The 18,601-nt window shown below is 42.7% G+C and overlaps 1 protein-coding gene across 1 annotated transcript in view; it reads right to left on the bottom strand.

Annotated features, from left to right (window-relative positions):
- The window catches only part of HEATR1 (HEAT repeat containing 1), a 33,849-nt gene extending 20,357 nt beyond the window's left edge, over positions 1–13,492 (bottom strand). Inside the window, exons 1-17 of the mRNA XM_079763551.1 lie at positions 13,382–13,492; positions 13,025–13,185; positions 11,595–11,811; positions 9,657–9,798; positions 9,043–9,144; positions 8,454–8,594; positions 7,268–7,479; positions 7,010–7,143; positions 6,044–6,146; positions 5,107–5,217; positions 4,624–4,741; positions 3,480–3,587; positions 3,142–3,237; positions 2,680–2,768; positions 1,835–2,046; positions 1,406–1,527; positions 604–795 (exon numbers count right to left, since the gene is read on the bottom strand). Of these exons, the coding sequence (XP_079619677.1) occupies positions 604–795; positions 1,406–1,527; positions 1,835–2,046; positions 2,680–2,768; positions 3,142–3,237; positions 3,480–3,587; positions 4,624–4,741; positions 5,107–5,217; positions 6,044–6,146; positions 7,010–7,143; positions 7,268–7,479; positions 8,454–8,594; positions 9,043–9,144; positions 9,657–9,798; positions 11,595–11,811; positions 13,025–13,166 (2,241 nt within the window). The 5' untranslated portion in view covers positions 13,167–13,185; positions 13,382–13,492. The remainder of the gene's footprint in view (positions 1–603; positions 796–1,405; positions 1,528–1,834; positions 2,047–2,679; positions 2,769–3,141; positions 3,238–3,479; positions 3,588–4,623; positions 4,742–5,106; positions 5,218–6,043; positions 6,147–7,009; positions 7,144–7,267; positions 7,480–8,453; positions 8,595–9,042; positions 9,145–9,656; positions 9,799–11,594; positions 11,812–13,024; positions 13,186–13,381) is intronic.
- Between the last annotated feature and the right edge of the window lie 5,109 nt (positions 13,493–18,601).

The raw sequence follows: 18,601 nt of genomic DNA, 5'->3' as shown, positions 1-18,601 counted from the left end.
TTCATTTGATTTTTTTTTTTATTTTTTTTTGCGACTGTCTGAAATTTCTATAACCTTGCTCTGGATGCAGCAGGGCAAGGCCTCAAACCGTTCCAAAATGTTCTCGCAAGCACTGTAGGAATGCACAGGGTCACCCCAGACCCAAGCACGCTGGAGGCTTGCAGTCTAGGGCAGATATCAAAAGAAACGATCTTATTACCTCAAGATGTGGTACTAAGATATAAACTAGTAACTTAGTAACACCCAGAGACAGCAGGCCTGTGAGAGCCAAGTCTAATATAACACAGAAGGTCTATTTTCAGCGAACGGAGCACGAGGAGTCTTTTGTTCAAGCAGGGACACATGCAGTGAATTCCACCACTAAAGGCAGTCAGGTACAGCTTAACCAATTAACTACCCAGTAAAGCTGACACAGACACAACACTGCGACCCTGAAATCTAGAATTTTCTGCAAAAGGAAGAGAGCACCGGGTCCACTCTCTACGGCTGTCAAGGCTGCTCCACTCTCTCCAGCCCCGAGGACCCAGCACCTGGGCCTCCCGATGGCCAGGCCACTTGCCACTCCACTCCTCACACAGCTCTCCAGGCACTGCGCCTCCTTACCACTGCAGTCATGACACTTTCCAGCTTCTTTATTTTTTTCTGCAACAAACTGAAGACTCTGGTCGCAAATGCAAAGTGAGTTCCTTTGGAAGATGAACAGCAAGAGACAAGAACGGCCATGATCACGTGGAAAGTCACTTTGTGCTTCACGCTAAAGGACTCCTTTTCCCCAACGCTGATTAAATCCTCCACCTTCAAAAACAGACATGGTCCATTACTGGTGGCTCTTGGTTTGCGCCCATTTTCTCTACCTAAGGGCTATCTACGTATTGTGTTTTGCATTTCAAGTCAGATGACAAATATAAAGCGTGAAAGAAGTAGTAACTAATTGCTAAGCAATTATAAAAAGAATGAATTTCAGAAATTATAATGAACATAACTGTACTTGCCAATTGGATAAATGTTTTTAAATCACAAACCCTAATACCTTTACAAAGGTGTATTTTCTACATCAAAAGAAATTTTCTCCTCCTTTAGATATTTTGCTATTTTAACAAAAATATACTTTAATATTTTAAATGAGAGGAAAAAAAGGAAGTGAAAAGGTATACATTATTCTTTCTGGTTCAATATGAAATCACAATGAAATAAATCATATAAAATGTTAAGGATTTTTAACAATCTGCAGGATATACGATACAACGCTATATATGTTTAGAGCAAAACACATTACTCAAGAATGCAAAAGATATTAATAATAAAATAAATGGGGGAAAAAGAAGAATCTAGTAAAGCAAATATGGAGAATCTAATAAGATTGCAAGAAGGAAATCTGGGCGACGAACTTCAACAGCAGACCTACCAGCTTTAACACTGAAGAAGGATCCCCTGACTTTATATTGTCAGCCAACAACTCAATCATCTTCTGATTTGCTATACCAATCAGTTTGCCGGATTTTGTGCTTTTAATCACATTTTCAAGAGCTGTTAAAAAAAAAAAATTAAACACAGGGCCCTTATGCCACCAACACTCACATAAAGAATCATGTAGAGTAAGGAACATAAGGAAAAATTTTACAATTTTCCTACAAAGGTTTGCTTTTTATTTTTCCTTTTAAACAATTCTAAATTTGTGAGTCAGTTTCTTTCTCACTGTATATATTTTATCTCAGCAAAAACATTTTTAATCTTGCTGGCACATACAATAACCTTGATTTCAAAGAACAAGGATAGCCAATCTTTAATTGTACTTATCTTCTTTTTAAAGTGTTATCTGTTCATTTTTTCTCACCTGCTTTCCAGCCTCTTAGCACAGGGTGCAGTGAGCAAATTCCCGACTTGGATAAATAAATAGCGAGTTTCGTCCCGGCCGACTCCAGGTCATCACTGTCAATGACCATGAACGGAAGCAGATGCACCACCACCTGGTTAGCCAACTCATCGTTTCCACTCAGCAGCTCTTCTTTACTCAGTATGTCTGCGGCCACCTCAAGGACCTCATACCTAAAACATATCAAAGCACATCTGTTCAGAGACGCCTTAGAGACTTCAATTCAGCAAAAAATCATTCCATTCTTCCAGCTCCAGTGACTTCCTAGTCTCATCAAATACATTATTCAGAAACACCAGGATGATCACTTAAAATCCATGCTAATAAAGGAATTATTTGGGACAGTAATTTTAAACTAGCTGTCAAGCCTTATTTTTTTTTTTTTTTTGAGAAATCACATTAGGTTAATATAACATAAAACTTATCACAATATATATCTTATCTCCACTAGAAATCAGAAATTCATTCATGAGTTCAAAAATTCTCTGAACACATACTATGTGCTAAGAATTAAATACGATGGATACAAAACCCTGCAAATACGTTCTCTTTCGCTAAGGAGCTTAGCGGTTGAGCATCAACGCATGAACCAGAGGTCACAGTTCCATTCCCTGCCAGGGCACATGTCCGGGTTGTGGGCTCGATCACCAGTAGGGGGCACGCAGGAGGCAGCCAATCAATGATTCTCTCTCATCAGTGATGTTCCTCTCTCCCTCTCCCTCTCTGAAATCAATAAAAACATATTAAAAAAAGAAAGAAAAGAATTACACCAATTTAAAAGTGTATGAGGAGAAAGGAATACATACCATGCCCTACGTTTTGAAAGTTCTGCGCTTTGAAAGAGATTCAGAAGATTTACAACAGTCACTTCTGGACTAAAGTGGCTCTTGAAAATCTAGGGAAAGAAATATCCTGAGTAAATTTTTACTTGCTGCAAGTACATACGGTGCTTATTAAATGAACTTCAAAAAATAATGAATTACAAATAATTTATCTCCCAGGAACCCTAGAGTAATTTAAAGTTTTACGAGAGCAATTTCTCAAAAGTGGCATTCACGAGCCAATTTCCCATAACCCCAAGGTAAAATTCACAAAGTGCAATCTCATTACTGTCATGAGGTCTTCCCAACCAGGCTTACGCCTGTGCTCTCAAGAGAACAAATTTACAATGGCAGAATAATTTTCAATATATTCCTGCCTACAGCAGAGAATCACAGAAATTTATTTACCAAAAAATGTGCATTTCAATGAATAACAAATTCACTCACCTCAAAAGCACGTACTGCTGACAAAACAACGTCTATACTATCATCACCTAATCGGGCTAAAATAGCTTCTTTTATGAAAGACTCATCGATGCTCTCCTGAGCAAGAGAAAAAAAAGTATTTAGTTGTTGCTAAAACCTTGTAAGACTTACACTAGAAAGGAAGCTGGGTCTGTGGAAAGCGCTCCGGAATGCAGTCACGGACCACAGACTCTGTCCTGAATGCAAACGCAAACACCATGGGCACGCTGGCCTTGAACTAGACAATCTCGAAAGGGCCTTTTGAGATGAGTTCACCATAAGGATAAAAAGATCACAAATGAAAGCTATTTGACACCCACCTTTGATGTTTTCATGATATTTTTCAGATGATTAACAGCCAGAAGTCTCACAGGGGCAAGTGGATGATTCAGACTGAGCATCAAGGAGGTATTGGAATCTGCTAAAAACTAAAGGATTCATCACAATTACCAAATGATTCACCACTAAATCTGAGCAGCATAGGATCAAGAATAAAAACCAGAGAAAAACCACCCAAAACTGCCCCACACACTCAGTAACAACTGTCCAATTTCAGAAACCAGAGAGTAAAGCAAAACCTTTGTCTCCAGAACATGGGATGGCTTAGAACAGATGAAAAAATATGTGTTAATGCTCTGATTTCCTGTATGCTTATGTCTATATGTAGGCTTAACTTAGTAAGGCAATGAAGTAATTTTGTATACTTTATATATATGATTCCAAAGTGAAAAACACCTGAGGTAAGTCATTATATTAACACCTTAATGAAAATTAAATTAAAAAAAACTGATCACTGAAGACAGATACAATTCCTCTAAATGATACAATAGTAACACTCAAATTACTAACAACCTACTTCACTTATGTAATTAGACTAAAGAAATCTGTATACCAAGCTAAGACTTGGAAATAAAAGATGAAAGTCTAATTACGAAGGAGAAAAACCAACAATGATGTCTCTTGATAATATTTATTTTCAAGGCTAATTGTAAGAGCTGCTTAAATGTTTACCTTCTAGTATAAAGATTTAGGGTGAATCACCAGAAAACTCCTGAAGTTCTAACATGATCATGAAATAAAAGTCCACCTCCTTTTTTCTGACCAATGACTTAGCCCCCCTGGGTGACTGTACCACATGGCAAGTATAGACAGAGGGGAAAGGTCAGGACACTACAACCTGAGTGAGGCCACCCTTTGGTGACTACTAATTAGCATCAAGTATAGAATCTCCAAACACTACGATTCCTGAAATAAGTTCCACATTCAGTTCAAGTCCTGTACTTTTCTCCTGGTATTCAACCCCTGCCTCATAGCCTTACCTCAGTAACGAGGCAAAACTGTAAAATCTCATCTCTTCATAAAACACTCCAAAGAGAGGAGTGAAATAGACCATTTCCTGCTGAGTTCTTCAAATACTCACAGATATACCCCGAACTGTCTCAATTCCTCTGAAGGAAAACTCACCTGGTACTTCCCTCCGCTTGTAGAGAGAGAGATAAACTGGTGAAAAAGCTCCTGTTTTTTTAGGTCTGTAATTTGCTTTAGGTGTTCCTCTAAGACAACATCTAACGTTCTAGGATATCTGAGAAGAAATTCAAAGAGTTAATTCATATACAAAATTATACAAAGTTATTAACCACACGTATCCTGTATGTATCAAAGACATAAATTAAAAAGGTTTTAAAATTACTGAGATTGAGACTAAAACTTTAACAGCTGGAATATGTAAAACCAATTGATACTGATCAAATTTGTTCCTATGATTTACTACAACAAAAAAGTCTCTCAATAAAAAAATTATCCTCTAATATTTAAAATATAAATCCTATACTGTCCCTTTCTGAAGGGGAAAAAAAAGGACAGGCTCTTTACAATTCATTTACTATATTAAAATGAAGCAAGAGGCACACATTAACAAAACAAGAGGCATGAAGACACACAACTTACTTGCTTTCTAAAAGTCTGATAAGTGGAAGAAACTGTTCATTAAGCAAAGACGCTTTATTAGGATCGATTTCTTCCTGTGAATTATATGAAATATACTCTTCAAAAAGAAGGCTGCAAAACAAAACCAGTATTAGCTGACATGAGTTATTGTTTGAGTACCTACCATGTCCTAGGTGGTTTAGAAATATTATCTTTAACTCTCATCACCTCCAGGTAGAAAACTACTTATTTCACAGATACCACACTAGGGCTAGGAAGTCTTATAACCTGCCTGATGTCAACCAAGACCAGAAACAGCCGCTGCCCTGGTGAGCCCCACTGTGCCTTTCCAAAGATGAGCTCCCAGTCTGATTCCAGAGCCCAAGCTCCCAACTACTTTACGTGCATGCTCCCCTTCCATTCACAAGCCAATGCTGGGAGCAAGAGCAGGAATGAGGACACACCAGCCCTTGGGCACCGGCCCCATGTCACACAAGGTCAAACCTAGATCTGGGGAGCCTGGCCTCCAGAACTGCCTACCCTACTCTCCTGGGAAAGACAGGGGCAGGGTTCAAGTCCGCATCTCATCACTGTGCCTACATGTTTTGCACTGTATCAAGCTGCTCTTTAAGCAAGAAAAGAAAATTGGAAACTGAACTATTTTTATAGAAAAGGAAGAAATAACTTTCACTTGATACCAATCCTTAATAGGAAGCTTCTAGGTGATAGTTACTGAATACCAATTGTTTCAGGCATTTTGGTCCATTTATGTTTAGGAAACTAAACAGATACAATTTATATGAAGCTATAACCCAAATTTAGCTTAACTATTAACTTTTCATGATCAGGTATAAGCACTAAAGATAAGCAAGAGAAATTACTTTTTCTGTTGTCACAATTACTGGACTAAATACTTATGATAATACAAACGAAAAGCATGTTAGAAATAACCACGTACCTAGCCAACAAATGGTCTAAGTTGTTCTTCAGTGATATGTGTGTAAGTATAGCTTCCAAGTGTTTCCTGTAGATTTGACCATCCATCCCTTCAGTTTCTTCTCCTTAATAAATATGACAAGTTAAAATGGATTGGGGAAACGATTTTTGCATGCTTACACTATTATATTCACTTAGTTTCTGCATAAGAGCAGAAACTTTCCTACAGAAATAACTTTAAAACATGTACACTAAAACTCACTTTTTGGGGGCATTTTTAAAATCTATTTTCAAAACTGTCTTTCACCTATTTTGTCATTTATATTTTTCAAAGCATTTCTGCATATATTACTACCCTCATTTATCCTTCACCTGAAATTCTCTGTATTTTTAAAAAGAAGGATGATCATGCCTACCTCTTTAATGAAACAAAAATCCAAAAAATACAGTCTTTCTTCAGATCTCATTACAAGTAGTTGTAGTTGGGACATGAACCTAGATCTCATTAAACCTTCCCTTGAGAATACGTCTGAAGATCCCCAGTGAATGCCTGAAACCTTGGATGGTACTGAACACTATATATACAGTGGTTTTTTCCTATACATACATATCTGTGGTAAAGTTTAATTTATAAGTTAGACAGAGAAGGAGATTAACAATTAATAATAATAAAATAAAACAATTAGCCGGGTCGGCAAGGCTCAGTGGTTGACTACTGACCTATGAACCAGGAGGTCCCGGTTCGATTTTCAGTCAAAGCACATGCCCGGGTTGCAGGCTCCATCCCCAGCAGGAGGCGTGCAGGAGACAGCCAATCAATGATTCCCTCTCATCATTGATGTTTTTCTCTCTCTCCCTCTCCCTGCCTCTCTGAAATTAACAAAAATCTATTTAAAAAGAAAAGGTATGAGCAAAGGCATGGCTCCTATTTTAAGAGAATTAAATATTAGAAAACACGTTCTGATACATAAAATGTAAAGCCACGTACCTGTAACATGATTAATGATGGAGATGACCAGATGAGGAAGCATGTACCGCAGAAGAGGACTGATGTCGTATGTCTCAGAAATCCCATGCAGTATTGTAATAAGATCAGGAACATTGCACAAGTGAGGAAATGGCCTTTGAAGGAGCAAGCACATAAGGTGTTGACTTTACAAGTTACACAATAAATAGCAATTTATCTTAAAAAAAAATAGATTCAAAATAACATCTAGTTATCATTTCTCAATTCAAGGGTACGTACTTTTTCCCCAGGCTCTCTGGCTTCTGCCTCTGTAGCAGCACTATCAGGCAACCCAGCCCCTCCTTGATCAAAGAGGGGGTTTTCGTCAATGTTTTGATGATCTGTGAGGCCAACGAATTGACGATGGTTTCTTCCATGGTCACTTTCACAGAAATCTGACATATTATCATATACGTTGCAGCTCTGTAATCTGGTAAAGATGATTTCAATCCCTAAATATTTTTTAAAATATAAGGAAAAATAATGACCTATATATTGTTTTAGTCTACTTAAAATGTCATTTACCTTGACAAATTAGAAGTGCCATAAGCTGCAGATTAATGCTACCTAATGCACACTCCTCAGAAGTGAAAAAATCAAGAAGCTGAGCCCTCTCCTGAGTGGACACAGAGAAGACAAGTCTCTCGGGCGAGAGGAGGGGTCTCAGAGGATCTCCCACTCGAACACCCGAACACCCGCCACACATCCTGCTAGGAGCCAATGAGCTCTTCTTTATATGCAAATTCCCACCCCTGTGAGGGAGACTTCAATCAGAAACAGGGTCTGAGTGAAGACGATGATGGTGGGACAAGGCGGGAAGTGAAAGCAGTACCTCCAGGGGCTGGGATGGTGATGGCACCAAGGCTACTGGGAGGCAGAAACACTGAACAGCGGGAGTCAGTGTAAACACAGTAACGAGAGCCTGTGCCATCGAGATCCGCTAACCTGTTCTCTTCCCAGTGAGGTAACGTGACTAAGAGAAGAGATATGGGCGGGAAGACCACCACGTGAGGATGGGCGGAAACTGGAGTTATGCCACCACGAGGCAGGGAGCACCAGGGCTGCTGGTAACGCTGGGAGAGGCCTGCGATTCTCCTTCAGAGCTCCCAGCAGGAGCAAACCCTGCCAACACCCTGATGTCACACTCTAACCTCCAGAACTGCGAAAGAATAAATTTATGTTGTTTTACACTAAAAAAAAAAAAAAAAAGATGGAACATGTATATCTGGGGTACACTGGCAAGCCCTAATTAAAAGCCTACTCTGGTTTTTAAGACCATAAAAAAAAGTCATCTTTTTACCTAAAAGTTAAATCTCATCAACCATCTGAAACTATTTTAGAACGTTTATGTCCAAGTTAAAAATTTAAAAGCAAAAACATCTCTTCAAGTACAAAATAATCTGCTATACACTTGAGCAGGGCCGACCTTTTGGACATACGGAAATAGCTTAGCAACTATATTGTCCGATACGTCCTCAGCAGTCACCAGGGCAGACACGATGGTAGAAGCATAAAAAGTTAAGAGAACCCTCAACTGAGCAGAACTCCCAGGATACTCAGCAAAAACCTGGAACAGAAGCACAAACAAAACACATTTAAGGAGTGAAAGGCCAAGTTTTTAAAAAGTATAAAAACCTGTACAGCTCTCTTCAGCTCCCTCAGGCTGACATTTTAATTTTTTACCATCTGCAATATTAAATAAATACACAGATTCAATGGTTCAAGTAAAAGTGACAAGGCTAACTGAACAATCTTCCTGACATTTTTAGACTGTCTCTTTAAACTGTTTCAACAATCATTATACCTAGAACTTGGCAAGGAGTAATTTTTGTAGAAAAACATCTTTTATAATGAAAGACTGACCCACTGCTCACACTCCTGAACAGGAGGGTCTTTTACAAAAGGTACTTTCTCCAACCACCACTGTTACTGGGGAAGGTCCAGTACGTTTTCTCCATTCAGAGCAAGCAACCTTTTAATGGAATTACACATTCATGAGACAATATACTACTCACCTTCACAGATTTTGTTACCAAACTGCAAATGAAATCCATGAATCCAAGATCTTTGTAGCAGTGGGTAATCAAAGTTCCTTTAGCTAAGGGGACTCCAGATTGCTGTCAGAGACAAGAAGAACAGCCACTGACTGACCGTTACTTTTAATCCTCACCGGGCTATGTTTTTTTAGGAAGGAAGAGGGAGAGAGAAACATCGATGGGTTGCCTCCCATCGGGAGTACTGACTGGGGAATCAAACCAGCAACCTGGGTCTGTGCCCAGACTGGGAATTGAACCCACAACCGTTTGGTGCACGGGATGACACTCAAATCAACTGAACCACACCAACCGGGGCTTCATATGGAAAATATTTAATAAATAGCAGAAGAATAAGCTGTTTCTTGTACTCACAACTGTAAACCGACTTTTGCCCCACCCTCTATGTCAATTGCACAGCCTGTATCAGGTATAAATAAAACCCAGCTGTTATCCATCATAGTTTAAACAGGAAGTTAGGAAATAAAAGTGATGGAGGTAATACCCTCAGAAGCACTAATGACTTTATTTTTCCCAAACTACATCTTAATCAGGATTTGTACTGATCACAGATACGTGTCATTCAACAATCATACCTTAACTGGCAATAACCAGAACCATTTGTGCTTGGAATTATTAATTTTTAGAAGCTGTATAACCCGCACAAATATTCTTGTCTCATGGTACGGGAGAACACAAGCTATGAGGCTGTCTTGATTATACAGATGGATGTGGAACCTGGGGGGGAAAGCAAACAATTCAAATTGGCACAAACCTTACAAGCACGTATTTCCTTACATGTCCAAATTGTATTATCAATGAGCTACAAATCCTCAGAATGAATACTAGTAAAAGCAATCACATAATTATAGGATACAGAGCATTAAACATAGCCCTCTATGTTGCACTGAAGTACTCAACACGGTTCTGCCCATTCCTATGCGGTAATATTTAAAATATCAATACCAAAACCTGTAACCCATTCACTTTCTCTCAACTTTGTTTAACCTATTTTAACATTAACATAACCGGGGCTCACTGCAGTCAAACCAACAGAGAAGCAACCGGCCCACCAGGCAGCAGCGCTCCAGGGTTCACCTTCCACAGCTGCCTCAGCTTCCCTCGTTATCGTCATTCTAAAACCAAAATACTCATCAAAAACAAAATTATCAAATTAAACCCTACAGAATGTGTCCATGAACTTCACAAAACTTTGTATCGGTCCCTCCAACCCAGTAACAAGAGATAGATTGATGAATTCTGTCACATACATTAAATCTTTCTAGCCTTCAAACCCTAGCTCAAATGCCTCCTTTCCCAAACTTTTCCTAATTCCCCCAGCCAGCGACCTCTTCATCTGTCTCCACCCTACCGGTACCCTTAGAGCCATACACCACTGTGCCTTTTCCTAGTTTTGTATGCGGCTTTATGCTAGCCAAGGCATTCCTCTCCCCACTAAGCCTTCCCCAACTACTTCAGGCAGTTCTCCGAGCCCCAAACACCGCATACACCTTTATTGTAGCATTTATTTCAAAACAGTAACCAAGGCCGCCTACTCTTTTTTGTATCGAACTCAATGTAACATGAATGAATAAATGTAGACTCAAATGCAAAAGGGCTCCTTACATTAATTGATCTATTTGGGGGAAACTGAATGCTAGAAGACCCAGGAAAATATTACAGACTTGATTCTTTTTTGTCTGATGAGTCTAATGTTCTGATAATTAGAAGACCCCAGGTAAAATTAGGTTTTCTCCATGACTCACTTGCTTCCTGAAGGGAAGTCACTTTATCACCATGTCTCCAATGAATGAAACAGAACTATTTCTTTTCTTAAAACGTATATATGGGTCAATAAACAAAGATGCATAAGCTGTGTGATGTGATGCTAATAAGTGAGAAAATAAAACTGGGTAAACTTACCGAGAAAACTCCCAAAGTGGATGAAGTATCAGACCTTGGAAACAAACTTGTATCCAACTTACTAGATGTGCGACTTAGGCAACGTAACCCCTCTATGCCTCAGGCTTCTCATTTATAAAATGGGGACAAGTGTCTCCCCATAGGGACGTTGTGAGTATTGAAATAATGCACGCCAAGTGCTCACTCACCATGGGGCCTGGCGTATAAATGTCCAATACACGTTAAATTATGGTTTTTCCAGTTATGGTATTTCAGAGGATTATTATTCCCCTTTTCCCAAACCACTGACTGTTGCTTTAGCAAGAAAGAAGGTTAGTGGTCCCCTCTGCCCCAAACACGCAGTGACAAATGGTAACGCCAAGTGACATGAGCGCTCAGAACGAATGAGGTTCGACCTCAAGATCTTAGCAGTCCTGTGCTGTGTTTCACTGTCAACACAAACGAGTTTAACGGCAGAAGGACAGGCTCGTCTCACCGCATCTCCAGACATCACGTTAGGCCCTCACTGACCAATTTTTCAGCTTTCAATGGGTACATGTTGTCATTACTTAATATGTTTTTAAACATCAAAGTTGTCAGCCCCTGATTATTTCTGTAATTCCGTTCCCTACCTGTGAATCAGCCACTCCAGACACTTGTGTGCTGGCTTCAGCAGGAAGTAGGGGGACAAGTGAATGAGGAACAACGAAATGTTCTCATCCAGCTGCTTGTTCACGGCTTTGGTCTGCACGCTGCGCGCCAAGGTCTTGGCAAACTGGCTGAACAACGGGGCTTCGAACTGCTCGAAGGCAGGATCGATGCCAAGCAGCTCCTCCAGGCCGGTGCACCCTGGGAAAAGGCCGGTTCCTTTAACAATCCTTTGCAAGGAGACGCGTCTCACCCCTCAAAGAACTCTGAATCCTTTTAGTGTGCACAATCTGTAACATGGTCCCAAGCATAGACTCCTCATTTTCAACTAGAGAATAAATAGTATTGCACCAACTAGAACAAGAAGTACTTCCTCCCAGATGGTGTGTGTTGTGTGTGTGTGTTTAATATCTGCTACTAGAGGCCCCAGTGCATAAAATTCACGGGTGGGAGGGGCCCGCAGCCCGGCCTGTGACCTCTCGCAATCCCGGACCCTTGGGGGATGTCGGGCCTAAACCGGCAGTCGGACATCCCTCTCGCAATCCAGGAAGCTGCATGCACCAGTGACCATACTTTTCATACAGATGAAAGGCATCTTGCTGTGGTATGGGCAGCGACATTTTGTTGCCCTGATTATAAAAAGTAGTACATAACACGATCCTTCTGAGGCAGTAGTACCATTCCCCCCACCTTATGGGTGGAGAAACTGAAGCAGAGAGAAGTAATTGGCTTTGTCACACAGTTATAAGTGTCAGAATCAGGGCTGATCACAAACTGTGCAAGCCAGAGTCCATGCATGTCATCGCTGCAACATCCTGTTCTTTCAGTGTTAGAGTAGCCTTGCCAGGTTTTAATTTTTAAATCTAAGAGACTGTTCCCAATATACAGGGTAGGGTCCCTAGGCATGGCCAGCAATCAGGGCCATCTGTGTGGTGACCAGCGGGCCGGGCGATGTCCAGCCACCTCCCCCTCCCCCCCAACGCCCCCACCAGTTGCCTCCTTCTGGGGCCGGGGAGCAAACGCTCCTGCGTTGAGCGTCTCCCCACCCCTCCCACCACCCCAGTGCACATCATAGCGACCCAACCTCTCGTTCCCCTATTGGCCAATTTGCATATTAGGGTTTTATTCTATAGGAAGGATAATAACTAGGCACTCAGTCCTCTGGAAAGACTGCTCCTCCACCCCAGCCACGGCCTCGGCCCCCCTGTGGCTGTCCGTCCTCTCTGTGCATTAGACGACCTCCCCAGCCCTGTGGTTGCATCTGTGCACTCACATTCGTCTCAGGCCCTCGCACATGGTTGCCATTCTCTTTCCCTAACAACGTGAGGTCAACAAGTTAGGAACCGCTCAGGGAGAGGGCAGGCCAGGAGAGAAAACAAGGAAACACAGCCACATGCAGAAAGCCCACGCTCACCGATGGCAAAGGCGGTGTCCCTGTCGATGGTGGCCGCTTCCTTGGGGTCAAACAACAGAGAGGCAACTTCATCCCTGGACAGGAGGCTGGGGTCGGTCTGAGGGAGGGCGAGGCGCTGGAGCTGCTGGGCTAAGGACGTCATCTCTCCCGCTGGCGGGTTCCTGAGACACAGGCGAGGAAACGCACCCACCGTGAGCCAAGCTGTCTCCGCCGGACTGCGAGCAGCAAACGCCTCCCATACAGGCAGCTGCCCGCCCCCTGGGAGCCCCAGGGCCCCTCCGTCCGGCTCCCGGACTCCCAAACGCGCGGACCCCGTGCCCTGCGTGCCCCGTCCCCCAACCCCCAGCTCCCACTCACCGGGAGCTCGATTTCGGCAGGACTCGGATCGCAAACTCCTCACAGCAGTTCCCACGTGGAGCCCAGGACAGCTCTCGACCGGAAACCCCGCGCACGCCTCAGGGCAGCTTCCGGTTCCGGGCGCTACGGCGAGAGAAAAGGGACAAGCTTCCTCGAAATGCAAACGACGGCTCCGCCTCCGAGCAACGAAGCCCCGCCTTCGCCGACCCGAACTTCCGGCTCCGGATGCCACCCTCCCCAGGGGTCGGGCCTCTGCGCCCGGTGGGCGTCAGAAGGTTCCGGTCCCTGCGTGCCCCTGTGTGAGCGGACCACCCAGTAGCCCGCGTCAGGCAGTCAAAACTAATGCAGGAGCCGGGCCATTCATTGCAGGTATCTGTGCCACCGCCTGGTCCAGCCTCCCGGCTCGTGGGAGGCCACTACTGAGCTTTCTTTTCTTTTAAATGTACCCCATTAGCCCGGCCAGTGTAGCTCAGTGGTTGAGCGTCGACCTATGAACCAGGAGCTCATGGTTGATTCCCGGTCAGGGCACATGCCTGGATTGCAGGCCCCATCCTCAATGGGAGGCGTGCAGGAGGCAGCCGATCCATGATTCTTTCTCATCATTGATGTTTCTATCTCTCCCTTTACCTTCTTCTCTGAAATAAAAAAATTAAAAAAAAATTTTTTTTTTAAGATAGGAACAGAGCCCCAGGTTCTCTAATCCCATTTGGGTGCATTTTCTACTAAAAGCACCTCCTTGAGAGACCTTTCCCTGAATGCCTAGCTTCCTGCAGACTCAGTCATAGCCCATATTTCTTTTATTCCTTTTCTTTTTTTTTTAACTTTTTAAAAATATATATTTTATTGATTTTTTACAGAGAGGAAGGGAGAGGGATAGAGAGTTAGAAACATCGATGAGAGAGAAACATTGATCAGCTGCCTCCTGCACACCCCCCACTGGGGATGTGCCCAAAACCCAGGTACATGCCCTTGACCGGAATCGAACCTGGGACCCTTCAGTCCGCAGGCTGACGCTCTATCCACTGAGCCAAACCGGCTAGGGCTAGCCCATATTTCTTAAGAAAGTATGCTTTACTGCTTTCACTAAGGCAAATACATTGCTGAGCCTCTTGAGAAGACATATATTCGCCAAGATTTTTTTCTTTATATAGCATTACAATCATCTTGAAATATTCAGAGTTACTATACTCATAGGACCAATTCTGACCACTTCCCTAACCACTAATCCACAGAGACGGGATTGGAGTGAATTTAGATGTTATTCCACACTTGAGCAGAAGACCCAGACTTTCCAACCAAGCTCTCAAGTCTATTTGCAAACTGCAGAGGAATTTGCTATCAGGTTTCTTCATCTGTTCTTAGAACATCTCCGGCAGTCTTACTCAACCAGAGTTGTTATTTTTAGCTGCATTTTGGAATTCACAATGCACGGCTACCCTGCTCTCCATCAAATCAAATAAAACATATGAAAATTTTGTTTGCCTTAGTATCTACAGCAATATTAGCTTTTCCACATATTTATTTTTTAAGTTTAATTTTAGTGATTAAAAAAATGTAAAGGGCAGGGTTAGAATTTTCAGATTTTGGGAGTGCCCATATAATTATTGGTTCTATTAATTTATTGATTATATTAATCATTAGTAAGTTGTATCAATCATTAATATATGAAGGGAAACATCTGAAAGTAATTCAAGGATAGACTTTAAAAATAACATATAAGAACCCTAACCGGTTTGGCTCAGTGGATAGAGCATTGGCCTGCGGACTGAAAGGTCCCAGGTTCGATTCCAGTCAAGGGCATGTACCTTGGTTGCAGGCACATCCCCAGTGGGGGGTGTGCAGGAGGCAGCTGATCAATGTTTCTCTCTCATTGATGTTTCTAACTCTCTGTCCCTCTCCCTTCCTCTCTATGAAAAATCAATAAAGTATATTAAAAAGAAAAAAATAAAAATAACATAGAAGAGCTCAGCTGGCATAAGTCAGTGGTTGAGCATCACAGATTGATTCCTTGTCAGGGCACATGCCCAGGTTGCAGGCTCGATCCCTAATGCGGGGCGTGCAGGAGGCGGCAGATCAATGATTCTTTCTCATCATTGATGTTCCCATCTCTCTCCCTCTCCCTTCCTCTCTGAAATCAATAAAAAAAAAAAATGTATTTTTTAAAAAAAAGAATGAAAGAGAAAGGAAAGCCTTCTGGTACGTGGGCTCTCTCTGCTCCATTGTCGTGAGCGCTCGGGCCCCAGTCCATTCAGCGTATATAGTACGGGCTACGGGTATCATCTGAGGTTACAATATCTCCCGCTCAGGCACCTCTTGTCGTCACTTCCCATCCCCTCTGGCACCCGGAGGCTCGTTTTAGCTATGGGTCACACGGCCCGGCTTGGCTACAATGTCACCGTGGAGATTCAGTGACCCTCTGCCCCACTGTCCAGCGCCCCCACTCCAACACTGACGTCACATCCGTGCATGTGACTTAGAGGCAGGGGGTCTAATTAGAGGGCTTTGCCTGCAGCAAGTGTTTCAAAAAGAACGTGTGGGCCAGGCAGTTTCTGGGGGCTCAGGGACCACTCTGGCTACAGTGTCCGGGGAGCTGTGAGCCACATCACAGGTCCCCCGGAGGAAATGACAGTAGAATAAGGGGTCTCTGATTAGCAGGAATTCCACCGACCGCCCAGCCTGCAGCTCACCTGGAACGCCCAGCCGGGAACATCTCCCTTGCATAAGGTGACCAGACGTCCCCGCTTTTAGCAGGACAGTCCCGATTTTTAACAATTTGTCCCGCGGCGTTTTTAAAAAGTCCCGATTTTTGGAAAGAATGCACGACAAGCTAGGGAATGGCGGGAGAACGGGAAGGGAATATACGGTTTTCGGCGGCCATGTGGCTATTTACCCAGGATAGGAGTTTTACATTATTTTTTGTTAATTTTATAATGTTAAACTTTAATAATGACAAATAATTGTTGAGAACTGATTATCGAGAACTGCTTATCAAAGTTCGCATGGTTGATCAGTTGTTAGAATTCGACCACCATTGTTTGGACTTAATGAACAATGGCATTTTTTGGGATTGGCAACGACGAAAACATTTTGTAACTGTCTCTCAGACGATACACATCGTACTGCGTGCTAGTTAGCTAGTTAAACAAGTGATGTCATTACAAATCAGCTATTCAGATAATTTAGGTAAGTAATTTATTTATTTATTTCATAAATACATAAATTTTCTTGAATTTAGCAGACAGTACTCGTATTATTTATATTTTATAGTGGCGGCAAAAAGTCTAGCGCCGGCCTTGAAAGTGACACTTATGACTTACGTTACGGCAAATTCAGAGGAAAAATAATACAAGTTAGTATTGTTATTATTTAGAAAGAAATATAGGATTAAAATTAAAATAATTTTTAAAATATAGTTACTTTATAACAATCAAATTAATTTAATTTATAAACTAACTAAAATATGTTCATGTAATTATGTACCTACTTACTGTGTTTTTAAGCAATATGTATATAATAATTTATAATATAATTTTTAATTATTTTTTTTAGATTTTTAACATAATGAGTAAGAAAAGAGGATGCAAATTCAACGATGATCTAAGAAGTGAATTTCCTTTTATTAAAAAAAACCAAAAGCGATTACAATATAGACCAAATTTTTAATCAAGAACCACCACCCCCCTCCCAGTCAATGGTGTCCCACTTTACCAATGTTAAAATCTGGTCACCTTACCCTTGCACGATGTCTTTCCTTTCATTGCTGTCCAGTTCCAGACACATAAATGTACAGAGGGAAATGCACGGATGGAACCAGGGACAAGGAAAGCAGGCAGTGGAACCAAATACTTTATATTTTTATTGATGTCAGAGAGGAAGGGAGAGGGCGAGAGAGATAGAAACATCAACGATGAGAGAGAATCATGGATCGGCTGCCTCCAGCACGCCCCCTACTGGGGATGGAGCCTGGAACCCTGGCATGTGCCCTGACCAGAATAGAACTGTGATCTCCTGGTTCATAGGTCGACGCTCAACCACTGAGCCACACGAGCCGGGCGGAACCAAATACTTTTAAAGAGCTACATGGACTTCACGGAATTTCCTTTAAATAATCCCCCGGGATCATCAGAAATAGGTCCGGACTGCCCTTTTTGGTCCTGCAGAGGCCTAAGTCGTGTGCCCCTTCTAACTTGAACACCAAGCCGGGCAGCTGTGGGCTCAGGCAGGGGTGTCTGGCAGAGCAGCTGTGGCTGCCAGGCCTCTGCAGGGTTAGAATAGTAAACAGCTGTTTCCCAGAAACAGAGATAGGGTTATCCAGAGTCTCGCCTGCTAAATTTAAACTTAATAAAGCTCTTTCTTAACAAATTAGACCCATGATTTGCAACCGGGGTGGGGCCGGGAGAACTCTGTCTCCAGGGCATTGGGGGAAGGGACCAGCAGGTAGAGTTTGAGGCCTTCCGGGGGATTCTCTGCCCCCCTTGTGAACCCCAACGCCTCCTGGGAAAACTGGCCTAGACCTTGGGGGCCGAGGGAGAGCCGTCCAGCCTTGCCTGCCTTGTGCCCACGAGGCTCCCCACCCTTGAGAATGAAGCTGGGCGGCTCTTAAGGAAGAGGATGGGGGGAGGTGTCCTGAGTCCTGGCCCCTCCCCAGGGTTGCCCCGGGAACTCTCCCATGCGCCGAGGGAGCCGCTAAAGAGGCTGGATTGGGGAATGAGAACGAGGTGAGTATAATTAAATGCTGACAACAGTTGACGGAGAGTCTTTAGAGGGTGACTTTGGATGTCATCACCATGCCTTCCATAATCAGGGATGTGAGCAGACAAATGGCCACGCTGCCTGGAGCTGATGGCGCAAGTGGGTGCCTCCTGCTGGCCCAGAATGGTCCTGATCAAGCCGAAACCGGTTTGGCTCAGTGAATAGAGCATCGGCCTGCGGACTGAAGGGTCCCAGGTTCGATTCCAGTCAAGGGCATGTACCTTGGTTGCGGGCACATCCCCTGTGGGGGGTGTGCAGGAGGCGGCTGATCGATGTTTCTCTCTCATCAATGTTTCTAGCTCTCTATCCCTCTCCCTTCCTCTCTGTAAAAAATCAATAAAATATATTAAATAAAAAAAAAAAGAATGGTCACGATCAGGGCCGGCCAGGCCAAGGGACCCCATCCATGCACAAATTCATGCACTGGGCCTCTAGTATGTATATAAGATCTTTATTTTGATTTTTACA

Source organism: Cnephaeus nilssonii, assembly GCF_951640355.1.
Source record: "Cnephaeus nilssonii genome assembly, chromosome: 23".
In the NCBI taxonomy this organism is placed as follows: Eukaryota; Metazoa; Chordata; class Mammalia; order Chiroptera; family Vespertilionidae; genus Cnephaeus; species Cnephaeus nilssonii.
The sequence above is the reverse complement of the archived record's forward strand: the minus strand, read 5'-3'. Positions and strand labels throughout refer to the sequence as shown.